Source organism: Stegodyphus dumicola, chromosome 10 (genome assembly GCF_044657685.1).
Source record: "Stegodyphus dumicola isolate Sdum_Otavi_A_Nest chromosome 10, ASM4465768v1".
NCBI lineage: Eukaryota > Metazoa > Arthropoda > Arachnida > Araneae > Eresidae > Stegodyphus > Stegodyphus dumicola.
In genome coordinates, this window is record NC_140777.1 from 72,144,021 (window position 1) to 72,164,848 (window position 20,828).

General features: G+C 36.5%; 1 protein-coding gene across 1 annotated transcript in view; it reads left to right on the forward strand.

The window, feature by feature from the left end:
• LOC118199195 (transforming growth factor-beta-induced protein ig-h3-like) overlaps nucleotides 1-20,828 on the forward strand; it is a 117,891-nt gene that overhangs the window by 94,584 nt on the left and 2,479 nt on the right. Inside the window, exons 11-13 of the mRNA XM_085825072.1 lie at nucleotides 2,016-2,180; nucleotides 5,242-5,337; nucleotides 9,554-9,794. Of these exons, the coding sequence (XP_085681198.1) occupies nucleotides 2,016-2,180; nucleotides 5,242-5,337; nucleotides 9,554-9,794 (502 nt within the window). The remainder of the gene's footprint in view (nucleotides 1-2,015; nucleotides 2,181-5,241; nucleotides 5,338-9,553; nucleotides 9,795-20,828) is intronic.

Here is a 20,828-nt window from a genome sequence, read left to right on the forward strand (position 1 = left end):
ATTTCCAGTCAATGATCGGTTCAGTTGCACCAGAGGACCGAGTCCATGCCATGTAAAAACAGCCCAGACCATTATGGAACCACCACCAGCTTGAACAGCGCCTTGTTGATAACTTGGATCAATGGCTTCGTGGGGTCTGCGCCACACTCGAACCCTACCATCAGCTCTTACCAACTGAAATCGCGACTCATCTGCCCAAGCCACGGTTTTCCATTCGTTTAGGGACCAACCGATATGCTCACGAGCCCACGAGAGTCGCTGCAGGCGATGTCGTGCTGTCAGTAAAGGCACTCGAGTCGGTCTTCTGCTGGCATAGCCCAAGGAAGACAAATTTCGCAGCACTGTCCTATCGGAAACGTCCCTCGTACGTCCCACATTGATTTCTGCGGTTATTTGACGCAGTGTTGCTTGTCTGTCAACATTAACAACTCTACGCAGACGTCGCTGGTCTCGGTCGTTAAGTGCAGGTGCTCGGCCACTGCGCTGTCCATGGTGGGATGTTATACCTGAAATTAGATACTCTCGGCACACTCTTGACACTGTGGATCTCGGAATGTTGAATTCCCTAACGATATCCGAAACGGAATGACCCATGCGTCTAGCTCCAACTACTATTCCGCGTTCAAAGTCTGTTAATTCTCGTCGTGCGGCCATAATCACGTCAAAGCCTCTTCACATGAATAACTTGAACACAAATGAAAGCCCTGCCAAAGCACTTCGCATTTATACATTTTCTACGCGATACTACTGCCATCTGTATATTTGCATATTGCTATCCCATGACTTTTGTCACTTCAGTGTAAGTACAAAAGCTATGAAATTAGCTACAAAAAATTTACTGTTACGTAACATTTCGTCGCCAATGAATAACTCAATTTCTACCTATCACATATATAGATGATGATTTCCTGAGAATTATTTACATCGTATCTGCACTGTATATTTACACAACCTTATGAAGAAAACTTTACGTTTCTCTAGAGATGCTAACATGCTTTAGCTGAAAAAAAAGACAAAACACAAGTCAAAGGCAACCGGGCCCAACCGGTGGTCGTCTATGCAAAGAGAACGAAGAGAACAAATTCAGCATCTGTACCCCAGTGCTGATCAATGGAGGCGCAACATCACAGCCCAAGCGAGACTTGACAATACCAGTACGGGCCCTGCTGAGCCTGAACGGGCCACCGAAGGATCGGTGGTTCTAGCCCTATAAAGACACTCTATCAACCTCAGGAGCTGAGTCTGTCCAAGTACAGGTCTTCGCCAGAACTCCGACAGTTGCTCTCCAGTCCACTCCCGGATATGATGTATACAACATACATACAATACATAACAATTTTTATTTGTTATATGTGTAATAATTTGCATTAGTTTATTCTTTAAAAAATGACAACTTTATAACCACAACACGATTTGTGGAGGAATTAGACGTCTCATTAAAAATTCTTGCCGATTACCTGATTGCTATAGCAATGATTTGCTGCTATTTTATCATTTCCTAAAATAGAAAAATCTTCAAAACGTATCTGATTTTTTACATAAATTAAAATGCTTTTATTTAGGTTATACTACTTGTGAATACTAAATTATAGTCATTCATTAATTTTTTTTTCCTTTCGTTGTTGATTGAAGGTTCAATCGACTAGATGCTTAATTGTTTTAAATTTCTTCGATATTATTTATACATTTAATTATTGTATTACCATTTACCTACTTTATTGTTTTAAATTAATAAAAAAATTTTGACAATGGCGAGTTACTTTGATCATAAACTATAACAATATCATAAAATTCTAATTTAATACTTAATAAATGATATGCTACTACATTTTAACGTTATGTAATTTCACGCAATTTCACTATCGTCTTAAATTACTATGCTGAGAAACTCTTATACCAGTTTGCTATAAAAATATGCAAAAAGAACTTTTGAGTTGATTGTGAGTTTGTTGTCGAAAGCGAAAAATTTAAATATGTAAAGTAATAGCTGTTATAATTCCGTTTTCTAATTTTAGGGAAGTATTCCTAGACACTTGAATTCCATGCTGAATAGCAATAATACTCTTGCTGACCTCTTGTTATACCATGTAGCGGAAGGCCAAACAGACCTGAAGATCCCAGAACAAAGATTAAATTCAAAATTACCAAATGCATCGATTCGAGTTCAAATTCGTTCATCAGTAAGTCTGCATTTATTTTACTTATACAGTTATGAATCTGTTAACGATGGGGTAAACACCTTTAAGAGCTTCAAAATAAAGTTTCATCTTCTTAAATTTGTAAACTTTAAATTAATATGCATATGTTACGGTGAAACACCGAAATCTGGAGAATGTCGACTTTCACCGGTGAATGTCAACATTCACATAGTCGCTTGGTGCATGTCCGAAATATTTTCCAAATACTCTTATTTCTGACTTACACCGACATTCACCGTGTGCTAATGGTGAATGTTGAACATATAAGAATATTATATTTTCTTCTCCGTAATTCAGTCTCGAAACAACGCACTTCAGACTTAAAATGAGAACTTAAGAATATAAGAACTTAAAACACGCAGCACATTCAAAATGAGAAAGGAAAGTAATAGAAGTTAAAAACTTAATAAATTATGTGATTCAAATCTTATTTACTGAAACAACTTAAAATATTAGGACACTTTGAATTGCACAAGAGATCCTTGCTTTTACAACTGTATTTATTTGTGGAACACTTCCTTTCGCAATGACAGCACTTACATATACTCCTCTCTTTTCGAACTACACCAGAGCATATCTGTGATTGTCGACATATACCGGTGAGGGTCCGAATGTACAAGAATGTAATGCAATATTCGATCTTTCACCAACGCATTTGGTGAATGTTGACATTCTCCGGTGAAAGTCGACATTCTCCAATTTCGGTCTTTCACGGTAACGCATACACAAAACTAATATTTTTGTCACAAAACCCAAAACTGATAAGTGGAATTCCTTCTTCTCCAAATCACTGGATAATTATAAGAATCATTTATGCTACTTCTTTGTTACAAATTTTGTATTTAATATTACAGAATGAATTCAAAATTTTACATTTATTTTTAGAAAAATGACCATTTCCTTTTTTGCGTTAAAAAACTAGTTAAGAGCTTTAAAAATAAATGAAATTATGCGATAAACTGTGGGTTCGAAAATCCAAAGATAGATTTAATCTATATTATATATATATATATATATATATATATATATATATATATATATATATATATATATATATATATATTCTATTATATATTTTCGATTTTAATTTTGATTTTAGTCTAGAATTAAGATGTTTAGGTATTGTTTAACATATTTTAACACCTTAATGTGTCATTCTGTGCGGACGCGTCGGGAAATTGGAACAGAGAATTGAGACTATTAAAATTTCCAAGACACTTTGTCTAAATTTTAAAAAATTTTTGTAGCGAACAGTTTCAATTGTCTGTTTCGGCGAAACGCGTAATGGGGTTAGCTTGATTCGACGTTCAAATAAATGAAATTTCCCTTGAAAAGCCAGTTTGGAAGTCGAGTTGGGCTAATTTACCATTTTCCGCTTACCTTTTTATCTGATTCTGTTTTTTTAATGTTTTACATGTTTAATGGTTTGATTTTCATATGTATTAATTTTTTTAAAACGTGTTGAACTTTTTGGAACAACAGCTCTCGGTAACTTTTAGGCGAGCTTACTACATTTTTTTTTATATTTTACTTATTTTGCAGCATATTGCGCAAGATGTTTTCTAGACCAAAATTAGTTTTTCAAAATTGTAATTACTACCTTGCTTGATATATTATTCTATTATACATATATATGTGTGTGAGTGAAAGATAAAAAATATCTGAATCAAACTTATAATTTAAACCAATGGTAACTCTTTAATTCTCCCTCTGTGTTTTAAAAACCGTAATAACTTCTCTGGATTGCGTCATTTCTAGATCATTCCATTTTACATGGCATGCGAAGCCCTGATGACGTAAAAATTGGGAACTGAAACTTTAAACCAAAACCTTTCTCTTCATGTGCTTCCATCTTACATAACTACGCACTTCAGCTTCGCTCTCTACCCTGCTAGGATGTAACTTCGCTGTCTTGCTTGCCGTTACAATAATATCAAAAATGTAAAAGTTCTGTGAAAAGGCATGACAAGAGTGCCAAGTGATTGTGGCCACAATCAAGTTGGCACATGAAATGTGCCTATTCCAAAATGCTTACATTTTAGATAAATTTGCAGTAACATAGCAGGAGCATGCAGACAGCAGTCCAGCCAGGTCAAAGCGTAGAAAGCAAGTGCATTATGTTCAGGGTGAGATCTTAATTCAGACTTCATTTTGGTTCTCAATGCACTTGGATTGGATAGTTAATATTGCTGTAAAATTATTATTGGCAAGTTTTATCTTCATCATCAGAATTGTGTAAGAGTTATTTGGCATGGATTAATCTAGAAATGACTCAGTGCAGAGAGAGGTTACTAGTTTTAGAATTCAGAAGGGATATTTAAGTTGCTAATTTAATCTTTTACATATTCTTTATTTTTCTTACATATCCTCCCTCCTTCAAGGAGAAAAAGGAGTAACGAGAGAGAAGCCTTTTTAAAGAAAAAGCGTTAAAGTACTAGAAAATGAAGAAACATGTACATCATAAAATTTTGATCAGCAATAATTGAATACATAAATGTAAAATAAAATTTATAAATATCAATTTTTAAAAATAAATTTAATTTTTAGAGTCATATTAAATTTTTCAGCACTTTAGTCCACTATTTTGCAGTCGCGACGGGATTAAGGTTAAAAGATTACTGAGAATGTGAATTACCTAATAGTAGATGAGGAGAACTTTTGAAGAATCACAAAATCACTTGAAGATCCAAATATGTCCTCATTACTTGTTGATTGCGCTATGGCATGGTACATTACAATGAGGACAAATCTGCCCTTTCTCCCCACAAAGTTTAATGATGCAGCATTACATGTTTAACAGAAGCGTAACGCAAGCCATGTGTCATAGATTGATCTAGAAATGACGCAGCCGTTCAGAAAAGTAATTACTGTGTAGAGACATTAGGTATTTTTGGAAGCATGAAAGAAGAAAAATGAGCAAACACCTTCGCCGTGACTCGAACCACGAATCTCTGGATATTATATTTTATTATTATATTTTATTAGTAATTATATTTAATATTATATTTATTAATTATATTTCAAAAGCAACATTTGTTTTCAGTATCCACACGCCACTCCAAAAGTATTAGTCCAGTGCGCTACAATGGTAAGCCTCAATCATAAGCTGTGCGGTGGAACATTTCATGTCATCAACAGGGTAAGTTCTTTTCTTTTTTAACACGTCAAAATAAACCAACGCGAAAGGTTATTGTTTTCAATTTGTATAAATGACATCTGCGCTAAATTAATTTATGTTTTTCTTAAATGATGATGTTTATGATATTTTACACAACTCGATACTCAAAATGCAACATCAAGAAGGAGTGGCCCGAAAATTACGCACATTTCAGAGTAGATGCACGTCACCGAGTTATGTGAAATGCGTAGCTCTCCAGCGTACGTTGAAGAAGGCATAAGGGAAGGAACCTGCAGAATGTTCCAATTTTCGTTCCATTGTTTCCGCTAGAGAAATCATAGTACAAAATTTGTTCTTGTCTCAGAAGACGCGTGTAATAGCAGAGAATGCAGGCTATCGTCAACGGAGGCAGTTCCAACAGACACACGATTTTACGAGAGACATAGTGATCGGACTGAGAAGGGCAGATTGGTCCATACGGCAAATCTCAGCTGACACACACCTGGATGCATCCACAGTGCACCGGCTGTGGCGACGAAGGTTGCAGCAAGGAAATGTGGCAAGTTCTAGGGGTGCCGGTGGAGCCAGATTGACGCATCCGCCGACAAGCGGTGGCGCACCCGCAAGCCACTTCTACCTCTATCTGCAGCATGTTCAAGCCACCCTGGATGTCCCAATATCGACCAGAATAATTTTCTATCGATTGGTGGCTAATGTTGTTCGTTAAGAAGCCATTGAGCCCACATCATAGACGCCAGCGTCTGCAGTGGTGCCAAGCTCGAGTGCTGTGAACGATGGAATATCACAGGGTCGTGTTCTCAGATGAGTCAGATGAGATGATGTCAGATGAGTCTCAAATGAGTTCTCAGATAAGTCTCAGATGAGTTTCTCTAGTGATAATATCCACGTACGAGTGTGGCGTCGATATGGAGACCAATCCAATCCGGCAGCAACTGTGGAATGCTCCTTAATGAGGTAATTCTAATTCGTATTCAGAGCGCTATGGCAGCCCAATGTGGCGTGGATGATATGCTGAGGCTGGTGACACTCCCTCCCGTGCCCTTTATCAGCAGGATAACGTCCAGCCATACACTTCTTGCATCAGCCAACGTGTACAGATACTTTTCTAGCCACCGTTCTCTCCTGATCTCTCACCAATCGAACATATTTGGGATGTGATTGGACGCCATTTGCAGAACCTGCCATTGCCGCGTTCAGACAATGAACTGTGGCAAATGGTTAATGGACTGACACCATCCATAGTCTTATTGACACTCTGTACCTACACGTCAATACACGTACACCCAGGTCAACCATTAACATAAGAATCTTTACTGAACCAATGTCAAACTGGAATAGCCCCTGTATGGCCATGTAAACTTTTTCATGATGGCTCAGTAACTCCCGATGTGCCCTTGTGGGACCCCAGGGAGTTGTTGCATCTAGATAGGGGAGGGCGTGGGACATATGACTGCTTACCTCCGTTAAATACCACGCGTCCCCGTCCTCCGTCACCTGTCACCTGTACCTACACGTGTTGCTTTGTATATCGCCGTCTAAGTTGGTCCTACAACCTACTGAGCCAACTACTGCTACAACCTACTAAAACATATGAACTCAACATGGTCTAGAATTAGAACTATGAACTAAAACTAGGCACTAAGAACTCGAACAATGAACTTACTTAGGTACTTATCAAAATTTGAAATCATAATAATATACAAAATTAAATGTAAATTTATACTACTATGTATATAGCATGTCTAAATTATTTATACAAACTTTATGTATATTCTTGTGTATGTTATACAGCTTGCAGCTTTGCAAGCTAGACGCGGCGGCAGCGGCAAACGGAATGGAATGGGTCTTGTGTATGCTACATTCTTATGTACACTTTATATATGTTACCAAATTTCAATAAATGACGCGCGACCCAGTGGAGGGTAGCTCTAAATAGAAGTGCTGAGAGACAATTCCTATGTTACTTATAGGAATCATTGGGTGTCCATTTCATTTCAACCCATCTACTGAGCCGACGCTATTCTCTCTCTGTATTAAGCATATCATTTCAAAATATAAATCACTTATTGTTCGTTGCTTTCTCTCTCTCTGTTTGCCGAGTTTCATCACTTTCTAGCCACTCCTTCTTGGTGCTGTATTTCCAGTTTCGGGTAGTGTATTTGACTTCAATATTACGCTACTTCAATATTACTTACATTGCTCCGTGTAGCATAAGTAATTTTAAAAGTCATTTTACCTGGATTTTTCAGCAGAAGTTATGTACACGGGTGCCATTTTAAGCCATGAATATCGTAAATAAAGTGCAGTTTTAGCACTCTGTAATTGAGGGACTGCTAAATTTATAACTGTATTTCTTGAGTATGCTGACATCTGCACTGAGAATAATATCTAATGAAGTCTCCATGTAAATTTCTGTTTTTAATTTTTATTCTAAAGATGATATGCTTTTTTAATAGTTTATATTTTTGCTCGACATCCATAATCTTCGAGACACCCCACAAGCAGCGCTGTAATTGCCTTTCGTCTAGCTACAATGGACTGCGTATATGCACACTTTCACAAATTCCAAGTAGTTGATAATCCAGTCTGCCTCACTTACTGTAATGTTGAAGGGACGAACGCTGGGCGTCTAGTCTGCTCAGCGCTCTTTCAGAGCACTGTTTATTTTTTTCCAGATACTTGGAGAATAGAGACCTTTTAAACAGATTGCAGACTTGATCTACCTTTAGCCATTGCATTTTTTCTTTTGTGTAATTCTTCCTTGTACTTCAGACTTATCTATGTAAAGTGTTGCGTTGTGTATTCTATTGTATTATTATTGTATTGTTGTAGTTTTGGGACCTCTGCATGGCATTAGAATTCTCCAGATGCATTTTAAATAAAAACATATTTGCTCACAACATTTTTGCTTAAAAAAATATAGAAATAGAGGAAAGTTTTAAAACTGAAATTCCTGTTTAATTTACTTTTAATATCATTCAACAACCAAAGATTTAATTTCATAAGCTGGCAGCAGATATTATATTGTTTAATAAAGAAGCATAACCTGTGTGTAAAATGTTTGTAGGTTTTTTTTAATATTTAGGGAACGTTTTATGTACAGAGTGTTAAATTTAAAAGTATATCCTTCATAAAAGCAATACCTGTATATATTTATGAATCATAACTTTTTAAAAAAGACAATCTTCAGTTATACTTATTTGCGTACAAGTTTCATCAAGTTCCTTGCAGATTTGCGAACTTTTCTGTATCCTAGACTTTGGATGGCCGTAGAGATGTTCATGTTCAACTCTTCCAAGATGCGTGCGTTGTTTATGTAGCAGTTTTTAAATTATCTCCGTCAAATGTATTCTGCCTGATAAGATCTTGGTGGTATAGTTGTTAAATATGATAATATGATTCTATATCCAAAATAAATCTTCCTATATCCAAGTGTGATATTCATTCTTCTTCGGTAAGACAATGAATTTCTAGCCAATATCTTAGCAGATCTCAATGCCTATGATTTTTTAAAAGAAAAGGGTCTGATTGTTTATTGCCTCAAAATAGCACCTCAGATACCAATTTTAACAAAGTGCAAATAACTTGATAAAAATATGTGCTTTTCAACGCTTCATATTTCATAGCTTTTGCTACACATATATCGAGTTAGATAAACTCTACCTTATCTATGAAAAGTACAACGGATTTGTAATGGAAACGTCATTAATAATGAAATTCTTACAAAGCAATATCAGAAATGCAACACACAGTATGAAAATGTCTACGACCTACTTCCGGCGAAATAACTCATCAAACACCATTCTTTTTTAAAACTCATTCCCTCGCGCCTAACTAGTTTATCAGTCCTTTAATACATAATGAAACAATCCAGTAATCGTAGAACAACTGTGTCATGCACATACTCGGTAAGGGGATGCTACCGACCAAGTCTGCCGGAAGAATAGTTAAGCCAGCGACTTATAGCTGAAAGGAGAGAGGAGAAAATCTGGCAACGAGAAGAAGAGGCGTGCTTGATGCGAGAAGGAAGTCAACCAGAAATGTAAATATTTAGAAGATTGTTGAATGATCCTAGTATTTGCGACTATCAGTGACGTTCAGGCACCTACATGTGCAACTAACTAATATCGTATTTAAAAAATTCAGCCACAGTTAAGTAATTTAATGCAATGAACTAAGGTTTATATTTCACATAAAATATTGTATTTCTTGACAGATTCTCTCGCCTCCCAAGCAAACTATTATGGAGTTTTTGGAGAGGATTGAAGGCTTTTCTACATTTGCTCTTCTTCTGAAAGCAACAGGTCTTGATAGGAGGATGATGAATATAGATTCTCAGCATACCCTATTGGCACCCACCGATGATGCATTCCATAGAATGGGGCAAGATTTCCTTTTTCAGTTATTGGAAGATCTTGAAATGAGCACAGCTCTACTCAAAATGCATATCATGTCTGGTAAGAATACAAAATCATTTCGTTCCTTGAAAGCATGCAGCAATTAAAAATAGCACTCAAAAATCAGTACTTTTCAGCACTTAAAAAATGTTGGTGTAGTTTAATCATATGCAAGAATGTCCAGAACTTGTTAATACAAATCTTGCAAAAGGTTTATAACCAAAACTAACCTAAAACCCTTCTAGCAAATCTTTAAACGATCTAAAATAAAAGCAAATTAATTTTTTAGTTAATAATATTCTCTTGAGTCTTCAATTTGTAATACTTGTAGAATAAAGATGTCTATGACTACTATTTAAATATATTTCAATTTTAGCTTCATATTTACGCTACTGGACTTGTCATTTAAAGTCGTAGTGAACTCAAAAGCAAGAAACCATTCTTTTAGGTACAGGGTGATCAGCGAATAAGCCCTGATTTCAAAATTAAATATCTCTACAACAAAAATCGATAGAATTATGCGGTAAACTGTACATTTATTAGCAAAACTGTAAAAATGGTGTACACAGATTTAGAAAATTTAGTTACGTAAATCGTTAACAGATGGCGCTCTGCCCTCAAAACTCTTTCTCTGAAAGAAGTAAAAAAAAATTAGTTAAAAAATAAAGTGAAGCAGCCTTTGCAATCAAAATACAACTTTTTTAAAATGTTCATCGTTCGAAACAATGAGGTGGCGTAAACGAACAATGAAATTTGGCATCACGTCTTGCAATGTCTGAACGAAAATGGAATCACATGCAACACCAATCAACGATTCAAGCTCATCTAGAGTAGCAGGATTATTTCGATAGACAGCGTCTCTCAATGCGCTCCACAGAAAGAAGTCACAAGGACTCAGATCGGGAGAATATGGAGGCGAAGCTATTCCTGTGTCAGTAAATTGAAGGTAATCTAACGCAATTACTCTATTCCCAAAGTATTCATGAAGAAAGTGAAAAACTTTATTTGTTCGATGTGGTCGAGCCCCATCTTGCAGGAACTAGTCAATACCCGGTCGATCCTCCAACGCTAGTTGGGTGCTGACTAATTGTTCCAAAATTGTAACGTAATGTTCAGTAGTTATCGTTTCTCGTACAAAAAAGGGTCCGATAATGCCTCTGGCGCATACCGCAGCCCATGCCATAACTGTAGGCGAATGCAGTGCTTTTTCTTCACACAAATGAGGATTTTCGGTACCCCAAAATCTCCAGTTTTATTTATTAACGATTCCATTCAAATGAAAATGTGCCTCATCTGTGAACCAGATGTAGCTCCCATTAAATCTGCCGTTGCCGATCATTGTTAGAATTTGATTCGCAAAGTCAACCCTTTGTTGCACAGCTTTCATGGGTATGGCCTGATGACTTTGGATTTTGTATGGAAACAGCCGTAGGCTATTTTTAAATATTTTTTGTGTGCTCGTGTACTTCAAACCTGTCTCTGATGCAATACGTTGGATGCTTTTCCTAGGATTTTGCTGAACAAATCCAGAAACTTTGGCTCCATTTTCAGGGGTGACTATAGTTTTGCTTAGGCCCAACATTTCTCTTTTGATCATCAGTCACGCTGCCAGTCCATTCGAATTTCGCGAACAGCATGCGAATGGTTTTCGCATCGGGTCCAACTGGAACATTGAATCGGTTTCGAAAACTGCGACGTGTTGCCGTAGGACTGTGTTCTAATCGGTGAAATTTCAGAACCAAAATACACATTGTTCAATGGAATACATTATTTCACTTTCTACGCTAGCCTCTTTTCACTAGCCACCAGTTGTACTGATCACTTTCGACTTCGAAGCACATTTTAAAGGCTATTGATAGGTCATTGCGATTAGAACTGTTAACGAATTTCATAACTAGATTTTATAAACTTTTGTACACCATTTTTACAGTTTTGCTAATAAACGTACAGTTTACCACATAATTCTATCGATCTTTGTTGTAGAGATATTTAATTTTGAAATCAGGGCTTATTCGCTGATCACCCTGTATATCTCAGTTAAAAACCTGTCTAATTACTATTAGGTTTTACCTAGAATTTTAAAATATTTTATTTATCAAAAATTGTAACTAAACAAACATTAAAACAATAAAGTTTCTCTCCCAAAATTTACATTTCAGCATGTAGCAATTCCTCAAACAATGATGTTGCATTTCTTTCCCTGCGTAGTTATACGTGCGTGACAAGTATTTCAATAAAACTACACTTATAATTTTATAGGATGTGTAGCTGAAGAACAAAAAATAAAGTCGCTGCATAAATTAAGCTAAACAGAAAGACAATGAAACATTTCGCACCGTTTTGTAACTGTCACGTTTTGCATGCATCTAAACGAAGGAAAGAATGTAATGTACTAAAAGCAAATAGGAAAACAGAAGTGTAACCTATAATAAAATTATAGGTGTCACATTCATAGAGTATTGTAGACCAGTTTATGATACGATCCTGCTTTCGAAAAATAACATTTAAAGTTATAAATTTCTACAAGGGATACATTAAAGAAAGAGAAATAAAAAATTTTACAGCTTTCATTTGTTTCTTTAAGAGCCTAAACAAAATATTAAACTAAAATGGAAATTTACACAATTAGTTTCTAGTACAAAATCTTTCTGAGTTCGTTTAATTCATTTAAGTCAGATGGTGTTCTTTATATAAAATTAAACATTATATACATATAAAAAGATCAAATATACGATGTAGTAAATAGTAAAGTTATCAAAGAAATCTGTTCCTAACTCTTATTACTTCAGCTTTATTATTATGATTCATTTGCTGTAAAACGGATATTTATATAAAACTCATTTTTTATTCCTTACTCCTTACTTTTTATTCCTTACTATATTTTATTCCTTACATTTTTCATTCCTTACTTCGAAAATAAAAACTGAGCACTTTTTTAATTGCTTTGCCATTTTGAAAGATCTCATGACTTAATACTTTACTGAGGAAAGAAATTCTTAATTTGATAACACGAATACTAATGTAATTTATATAAGTATTATATTTATAAGATTTTACTCACTGAGCAAGAAAACAATTAATTCAAGTTGAATAAATTATTCTGCCTGCTAATAATCTCGAAACGTTTGTGTGTATAACCATAGCTCTAGGGCTTAAGTATTGTTGGTGTCCGCCGATAACATCGCGGCAAAAACATCACGGACGAAAACGTCGCGGAAAAAACAACGCAAGGCGAAAACGTCGTGCTACAAAACATCGTGGGAGAAAACAGCGCAAAGAGAAAACATCGCAGTTCTAAAACATCGCGGTACAAAATATCGTCGTCGAAAATAAAGCGGTTCAAAAACTTCGCAGTTTAAAAACATCGTCGTCGAAAATATCGTGGTAAAAAATAAAGTATCTACAAATCATCGCATGACGATAACATCGCAGACATGCTTTTTTCAGGTTTTAATAATTGTAAATGGATATTCCCATAATGATTTGTGAGCGCAAGATGTAAAGAAGGATAATTTTTACTTTCACAGTTTTTTATTAGCTAATAATTTTTTACTGAAAAAGTAAGAAGGAAACATAAGCATAGAAAATTAAATGCAACTTATAGATTATACTTTTCATGAAAAATTACCAGTAAAAACTTTATAAAAGAATGATTTATTAATGATCTTTGTTAGTTAACTATGTCGGTTTAAAATTATGTTAAGTGCTATAATTTGCATTAATTTTCTATGCTTAAGTTTCCTTTTTATTTTCTCAGCAAAAATTTATCGATTAATAAAAAATATGAAAGTAAAAATTATCCTTCTTTCCATCTTCCGCTCACAAATCATTACGGGAATATCCGTTTATAGTTATTAAAGCCTGAAAAAAGCATGTCTGCGATGTTATCGTCATGCGATGATTTGTAGATACTTTGTTTTTTACCACGATATTTTCGACGACGATGTTTTTAAACTGCGAAGTTTTTGAACCGCTTTATTTTCGATGACGATGTTTTGTACCACGATGTTTTAGAACGGCGATGTTTTCCCTTTGCGATGTTCTCTCCCACGATGTTATGTAGCACGACGTTTTCGCCTTGCGTTGTTTTCTCCGCGACGTTTTCGTCCGCGATGTTTTTGCCGCGATGTTTTCGGCTGTAACCGTATTGTTAGATAACAGATCTTAATAGATTGAGCTTACAAGTCCGATAACAGGTTAGTAAAATTTATTCTTATCAAAAGAAATATAACAAAACGCTAGAATTTTAGAGATATTCGTAGAAGTGTTCACAATATCACGCAGTAATAATCAGTAGTTATAGATCACTACTAAAAATGTTAGAATGCGACGCAATGCAAAGAGAAAGCTAATCCGATCTGACTGCGAATTCGCAACCATAACAACAGCAGCTAACTAAACAACTGAGATGAGATGTTCTCTGTCTGGACTTTTTATAACTTTAAATCGGTCGCGAGAGATTTCTAGTAATTTCTGCTTCTCGAGATTTCTGGAAAGCAAAAGAGTAGAATTACGATTACAGCTAACATAGTAGTCAATTACATTTATTCAAATTAAATATAAATTACCGAGATAAACTTTTATTCAATGTTCAGTGCACATACTTCTGTACTTTTACTTTTTCACCTAGCTTTCCCTTAAAACTCGTATTGCGCTACATTGCATAGGAAATAAAACAATTTTAATTACAATTCTACTAACATTAGCTATCTAAATACAAAATTCGAAACACTGCCCCCTTCCCAATGATTGCACGTCCCGGGCAGTACAATAATTGCAATAAGTAACATAAAACAAATCAAACACTAAACCAATAAATGAGTGCAAATATTTACAAATGTAAATCCGTACTATGGCCATAGTAAGGAACTAACCTATCGTAATGAATGACTTTAAGTCTAAAGTCATTACTTACGGAGTATATGACTTACGGAGCCGAACCACGACGTCGTTCAGCCCGTTTAGGATTGTGAAATGACCATCCCAAGCTGACTGTAGTCCCGGGCAGTACAATAATTGCAATAAGTAACATGAAACAAATCAAACACTAAATCAATAAATGAGTGCAAATATTTACAAATGTAAATCCGTACTATGGCCATAGTAAGGAACTAACCTATCGTAATGAATGACTTTAAGTCTAAAGTCATTACTTACGGAGTCGATGACTTACGGAGCCGAACCACGACGTCGTTCAGCCCGTTTAGGATTGTGAAATGACCATCCCAAGCTGACTGTAGTCCCGGGCAGTACAATAATTGCAATAAGTAACATGAAACAAATCAAACACTAAATCAATAAATGAGTGCAAATATTTACAAATGTGAATCCGTACTATGGCCGTAGTAAGGAACTAACCTATCGTAATGAATGACTTTAAGTCTAAAGTCATTACTTACGGAGTCGATGACTTACGGAGCCGAACCACGACGTCGTTCAGGCTGTTTAGGATTGTGAAATGACCATCCCACGCTGACTGTAGTTTAGGACAGAGTCATTTCTGTCCAGTCGGATTCCACAAACACACCTTGTCTCCTTCGTTGAATCAATGTCCAGTAGCTTTAGTGTCGTATCGTGTCTTTATTCTCTGTCGCCAAGTTGACTCGCTCTCGTGCAAAATTGTGCATGACTTCAAACCGGGGCTGGGGATCTTGGATGTATTCCTCAGGCGATGAAGGTGCATCCGGTAGGCAACCAACTAAAGATCACAAAGCAGGCGAAGTTCACGACGAAGAGCATCCGAAGTAGAGAATAGCCAGTAGTCTCATGGATAGCACTGCAATAAGCCAGTAAAAAACAGATGCAACTTTTCCCAGTCCTGTTGGTTTCTGGAAACCACCAATGAGAGGTTATTAAGGATGGTTCGATTGAATCTCTGTACCATGCCTTCCGACTGAGGATATAAGAGCGTCGTTTGGGTTTTGTCAATGCCGAGTAGCATGCAGAGTTCTTTGATTACAATAAAGCAATCTGTGAAAGCGAGGATGTATTTGTTGCCATCAGCAGTTCGTGACAGAGATCCCAAGATGTCAAAGGCTATACGTTCAAAAGGCAGTTCTACGTTGTAACCTTGCAGCTTGCCTCGGCTGCGTTTCTTCGGACCTTTCCGACCCGTACAAGCATCGCAAGCTTTTTTGCACGTCATCCTTTTCATTAGTCCAGTAAAAGCGCTCTAGATCTCTCTGCAAAGTCTTCGTTATTCCAAAGTGGCCTCCTGTAGGGCTGCTATGTAGTTCTTAAGGACGTCTGGAATCCGGGATTTTGGAAATATCAGCTACCATCGGAAAGTCTTTCCATCATCCGATTCAAACTTCCGGTACAAGACGCCTTTTCGAGTGAGTCCATAAGAGCCCAGTATTGCTTTATCGTCGGACTACATATCAAAATGTCCTGCCTGGTAGGTTTTCTGTTAAGAGGACTCCATTAAATCAATTATGGGTTTAATGTCGCCGTCTTTCAGCTGGTCTTTCCTGACTTTTTGTCACTCCATGGATATCGATAAGACGATGTTGTATAATATCTCTTGCGACCGGATTAAGCTACTCGTATTTCTCTTCGACCTCGGAACAATATTGGCAGCTTTCTGGGAAAGGTTTTCCAGACAGGGCCTCAGCGTTTCCGTGCCATGATCCCTTCCGATGACGAATAGTTATGTCATATTCCTGGAGTCCCCTGGATATTTGACCCTAAGGATACTTGAAATTTAAAATCCAGGTCAGCGATGTAACAAAAGGGCGGAGCTGGAATTTTCCTCCGTATAGGTAATGATGGAAATGTTCTACGCCTTTAATTATGACGAGAAACTCTTTCCTGGTGACACAGTAATTCCTATCCGGTTTAAACAGCCACTTGCTCCAATAAGCCACGGCACGTTCTTGGCCGTTTTTTGGGGGGACAAAACAGCACTGACGACTTCATTGCTCACATCTGTGTCGAGAAATGCTCTGTAGAGCTGAGGATACGTAAGAATTGGAGCAGATGTTAAAGCTTCCTTCGGCTTCTTAAATGCATTCTCACATTCTCTTGTCCACAAGAACTTTTGCTTGCTCTCTGTCAACTTGTGAAAGGGTCTTGCGATGGAAGAAAATTCCTTCACGAATCTCCTATAGTAGGTGCGAAGCCAAAGGAAACTTCTCAGCTGATGGACATTTTCGGGCCGTCGTCAGTCTTTAACTGCTGACGCTTTTTCAGGATCCGTACACACACCTTCAACAGAGATGACATGTCCTATGTAAGTAACTTAATTTCTGAATATTTACATTTGGCAGGACTTAGCTTTGGATTGGCTTCTTTAAGTTTCTGAAGCACCTTTGTAAGATTTTCTAGATGTTCTTTAAAACTCTTCCCGACGATGATGATGTCATCCAGGTATATCAGACAGGCTTCGTAAGTTTTATAGTCTGTAGTCCATAGTCTGTTACATAGTCTGTAGTCCCTCCGAACACAATCTGGAGGATCGGTTTCTTGTCACAATATGCCGTCTCAAGGCATTCAGTTGACTCATTAAATCGTCTGGACGAGCAGTCATTTGATCCTTTTGGCTCTTGGACCTGACTAGGTGTTGGAATTTACGAGTTGCTTGCTGAGCTGCCTCGAATTTAATGGAGTGCACTAGAGTCCTTTTTAAATTCATAACATCCGCCATTTGTAGGAGCTATCTGTATTTCAAGTTTCAGGATGCCGTTGATGAAGTACTGCAGGGACAGTATTTCCCTTGTTTCTGTCAGGCATTCTGAAAAGGCAAGATGAAACAGTCTTTCAACATACGCGGAAAGTTCCTGGAGAGTTTCCGTGGGCTTCTTATGACGGGATTTTAATTGAAACCTGCTGCAGTCTTTTAAGCACTTCTCCTCAAATCGCAGCTTTAACGCATCGGATAAAGCTTCGAAGTCTAGTCTCTGATTTTCTGGATGAATTTGAAGAATATCCGCAGCGTCTGCTTTCAGAGAATGACGACAGCCCAAAGTTTGGGATTCCCATCCACTTGCTTCTGCCACTATAGAAAATTGTATCTTATACCAAGAGGTTCATCATATGTGCGTAACTTCAGAGAGGAATGAGCAGACATGGGTAATAATTAAAAACTGTCCTAATTGCTCCGTACCGTCGTTACAATTTTTTTAAGGTGTCAGTTTCTTTCGCGACTGCAGGAACCCTGTCATCAATTTGTTGTTCCACGGAAGAAGCTCTCCCTTCTATTTGTTCTTTTACAGAAGAAACTCTTTCTTGTGTCCAACTTTTTTTTCAACCGCGTCAGTTCTGACTTTCATAACCTCGAATTTGTTATCTATTACGCAGGTAATTTCTCTTTTCATTTCCTCTTGACCTGCGTCAATCTTTCTTGAACAGCCTTCATTTCTACTTTAACATATCCTGAAGAGATTTCATCTCATCTTTAACATATACTTTACGAGCTTCCATCTTGCTTGACCGGCTTTCATCTCCTCTTTAACGGATATTTGACCAGCTTAAATCTCCTCTTTTACGAACTCTTGATCAGCTTTCATTTCTGCTTTAATTGATTCTTGACTAGCATCATCTCTTCTTGAAACACAGCAAAGGCTGCAACTAATTGCCTTAATTGTTCCTCCATCGCTCTTGTCACTGACATTCAACACCACTCCTGACACCAAAAAGTGTTGCGTGAGGGTTCGTAATAGATTGAATGCACAAGTTCGATAAAAGGTTGACAAATTTTATTCATATGAAAAGAAATATAACAGAACGCTGGAATTTTACTCAGAAATAAACTTTTAGTCAATCTTAAATGCACGTGCTCCTGTATTTTTACTTTTCCGGCATAGCTTTCTCTTAAAACTCGTTTCGCGCCGTATTGCACGGGGAAATAAAACAATTTTAATTATAATTCTACTAACGTTAGCTATCTAAATAGAAAATTCGTAACGGTATTTTCGGTTTTTCAGTGATACGCTTTTTGAATCTTTTCAATTATAAGCAGAATCCATAAAAAGCTTTTGCCTTATTTTAATTATATTTAATTTAGAGGATATCATAAGTTAATTTTGCTGCCTTTTGGTATAAAACAATTAAATTTTTTAATGTTACATGCCATCAGGAAATGCATTTAAAACTATACAGTATTGCAGTGTTTACGTTTCCTAATGCGGCCCTGATGGAGCAACGATAGGGAAGTCGGGTGTATAAACTTGGAACCGTGTCAGAATCTCAGAGAAGGCATCGGCGCTTGTATGTCTATAGTGTTTTTGTGACACTGAGGACACTACAAGTATAGCAAAGCTGGATGCCCTCTGTGGAGATTGGTAGTAGAGGAAGAGCAATACGAGACTCTTTAACACGTCACCTTAAGGATTCTGTTTTAAAATGGAGACGGAGTTGGTCAAATTCATACTGTCATCTATGAAGTACCTGAGGTCTAAGCTTCAGGTACTGTATAGATGTGTCAGTACTGGTAGTCTCAGTATCAGTACTGATAGACTCAGTTTCAGTACTGAAAGTCTGTACTGATGTAACAGACTTGCTTCTTGGCATCGATAAACTACATGGAATTAATATCATGTTATTATCAGACAGGTGAGATTCCTCGCAACATTAATTTACCTTATTTTCGCAATCTGAAGAAAATTTTTAAAATTGCATTTAGGAATGCCAACAATTTAAAATTACGCATTCTTGGGAATAAAAAAAGATATAAGGTATAAAGTACTAACTTTATAAAGCACAAATTAAAATACTTGATGTAATTTAACACAAAAGTCATCCGTGCGAGAAAGCGAACGTGTAACCATAGCAAACATACAATGGAATAATCGTGCACATAAATAATTTTCACGCGATGATCAATCATCTTATTTTACAGAAACTACACTCCCCCAGGAACAGACAGGGTATATCTTAGGAAGATATCAAGTGGGTCATTGAGGTTAAATATTCTCTTGTTAGCAAACTAGCACTCCGAGAGTATTTCATAGCTTAAGCTGAAATATTTAAAATCCCCAGTGAAATAATGAGACAACTACTAGGTCGTCATAACAATCTTTCACTTTCAAATAAGCTCATCCTGCACAAAATTATCCTATGCTCGGCACTATATGCATCCAAATTTGAGAACATGCAGCAATAACTCACTTTAAAAAAGCTGGAAACTTTATAAAATGAAGCCTTCGGATAAATAGCTAATGATCCTGGTTTATGTCCAACAATGTAATTCAAGTCGATCTTAATGTTGTTACAAATTTTGTATTTAGTTAGATGTTTTTAGTAGAATTATAATTCAAATTATTTTATATCCCAGTGCAATGCAGCACGAGACATATTTTAAGAGAAAGCTACGCCGAAAAAGTTAAAATACAGGACCACGCGCATTTAGCATATAATAAATGGATATCTCGTAATTTATATTTAAATTTAATAAATTTAATTGACTGATGTGTTATCTGTAACCGTAATTCTATTCTTTTGCTTTGCAGAAACCTCGAGAAAATAGAAATTACCGGAACCGTCTTGTTACCGATTAAAAAGCTTTAAAAAGCCGGAGAGAAACATCTCAGTTCAGTTGTTTAGATACCTGTTGTTGTTGACTGTAGCGAATCAGATTAGCTTTCTCTGCGCTTTGGATTGCGTTCTATTTAACATTTTAGTAGTTTAAAATATAACTACTGCGTGATGTTGGGTGATGTTGTGATACTGTACGGATATCTTTGAAGAAAAATTCAGCATTTTGGTATATTTCTTGTATTATTATCTATTTATCGGACTTGTGCATTCATTCTCTTACGAACCCGTACGCACGCAACAATATTAACACCATCACTGAATACGAGTATATACTCTCTTCGGCTGCGAATTTCGTTCGGTGGATCAAATTTCATTACAATTCCAAACCGAACTATCTGACCCCTACTACTCCCCCCTCTCGAGAGACACAAATATCCCCCCTCATTTTCCTACTATAACACTAATACACACTCAGTTGCCAACATCAACAGAAATTCTTTACATTCCTACACCTCATTTAAATTAAGTTAGTCATTTTCACACCCATAAAAAATCACCTTTCAATAAATAAATACATAACATTATTTTCAATTATCAACTCCTACAGCCAGCTGAGGA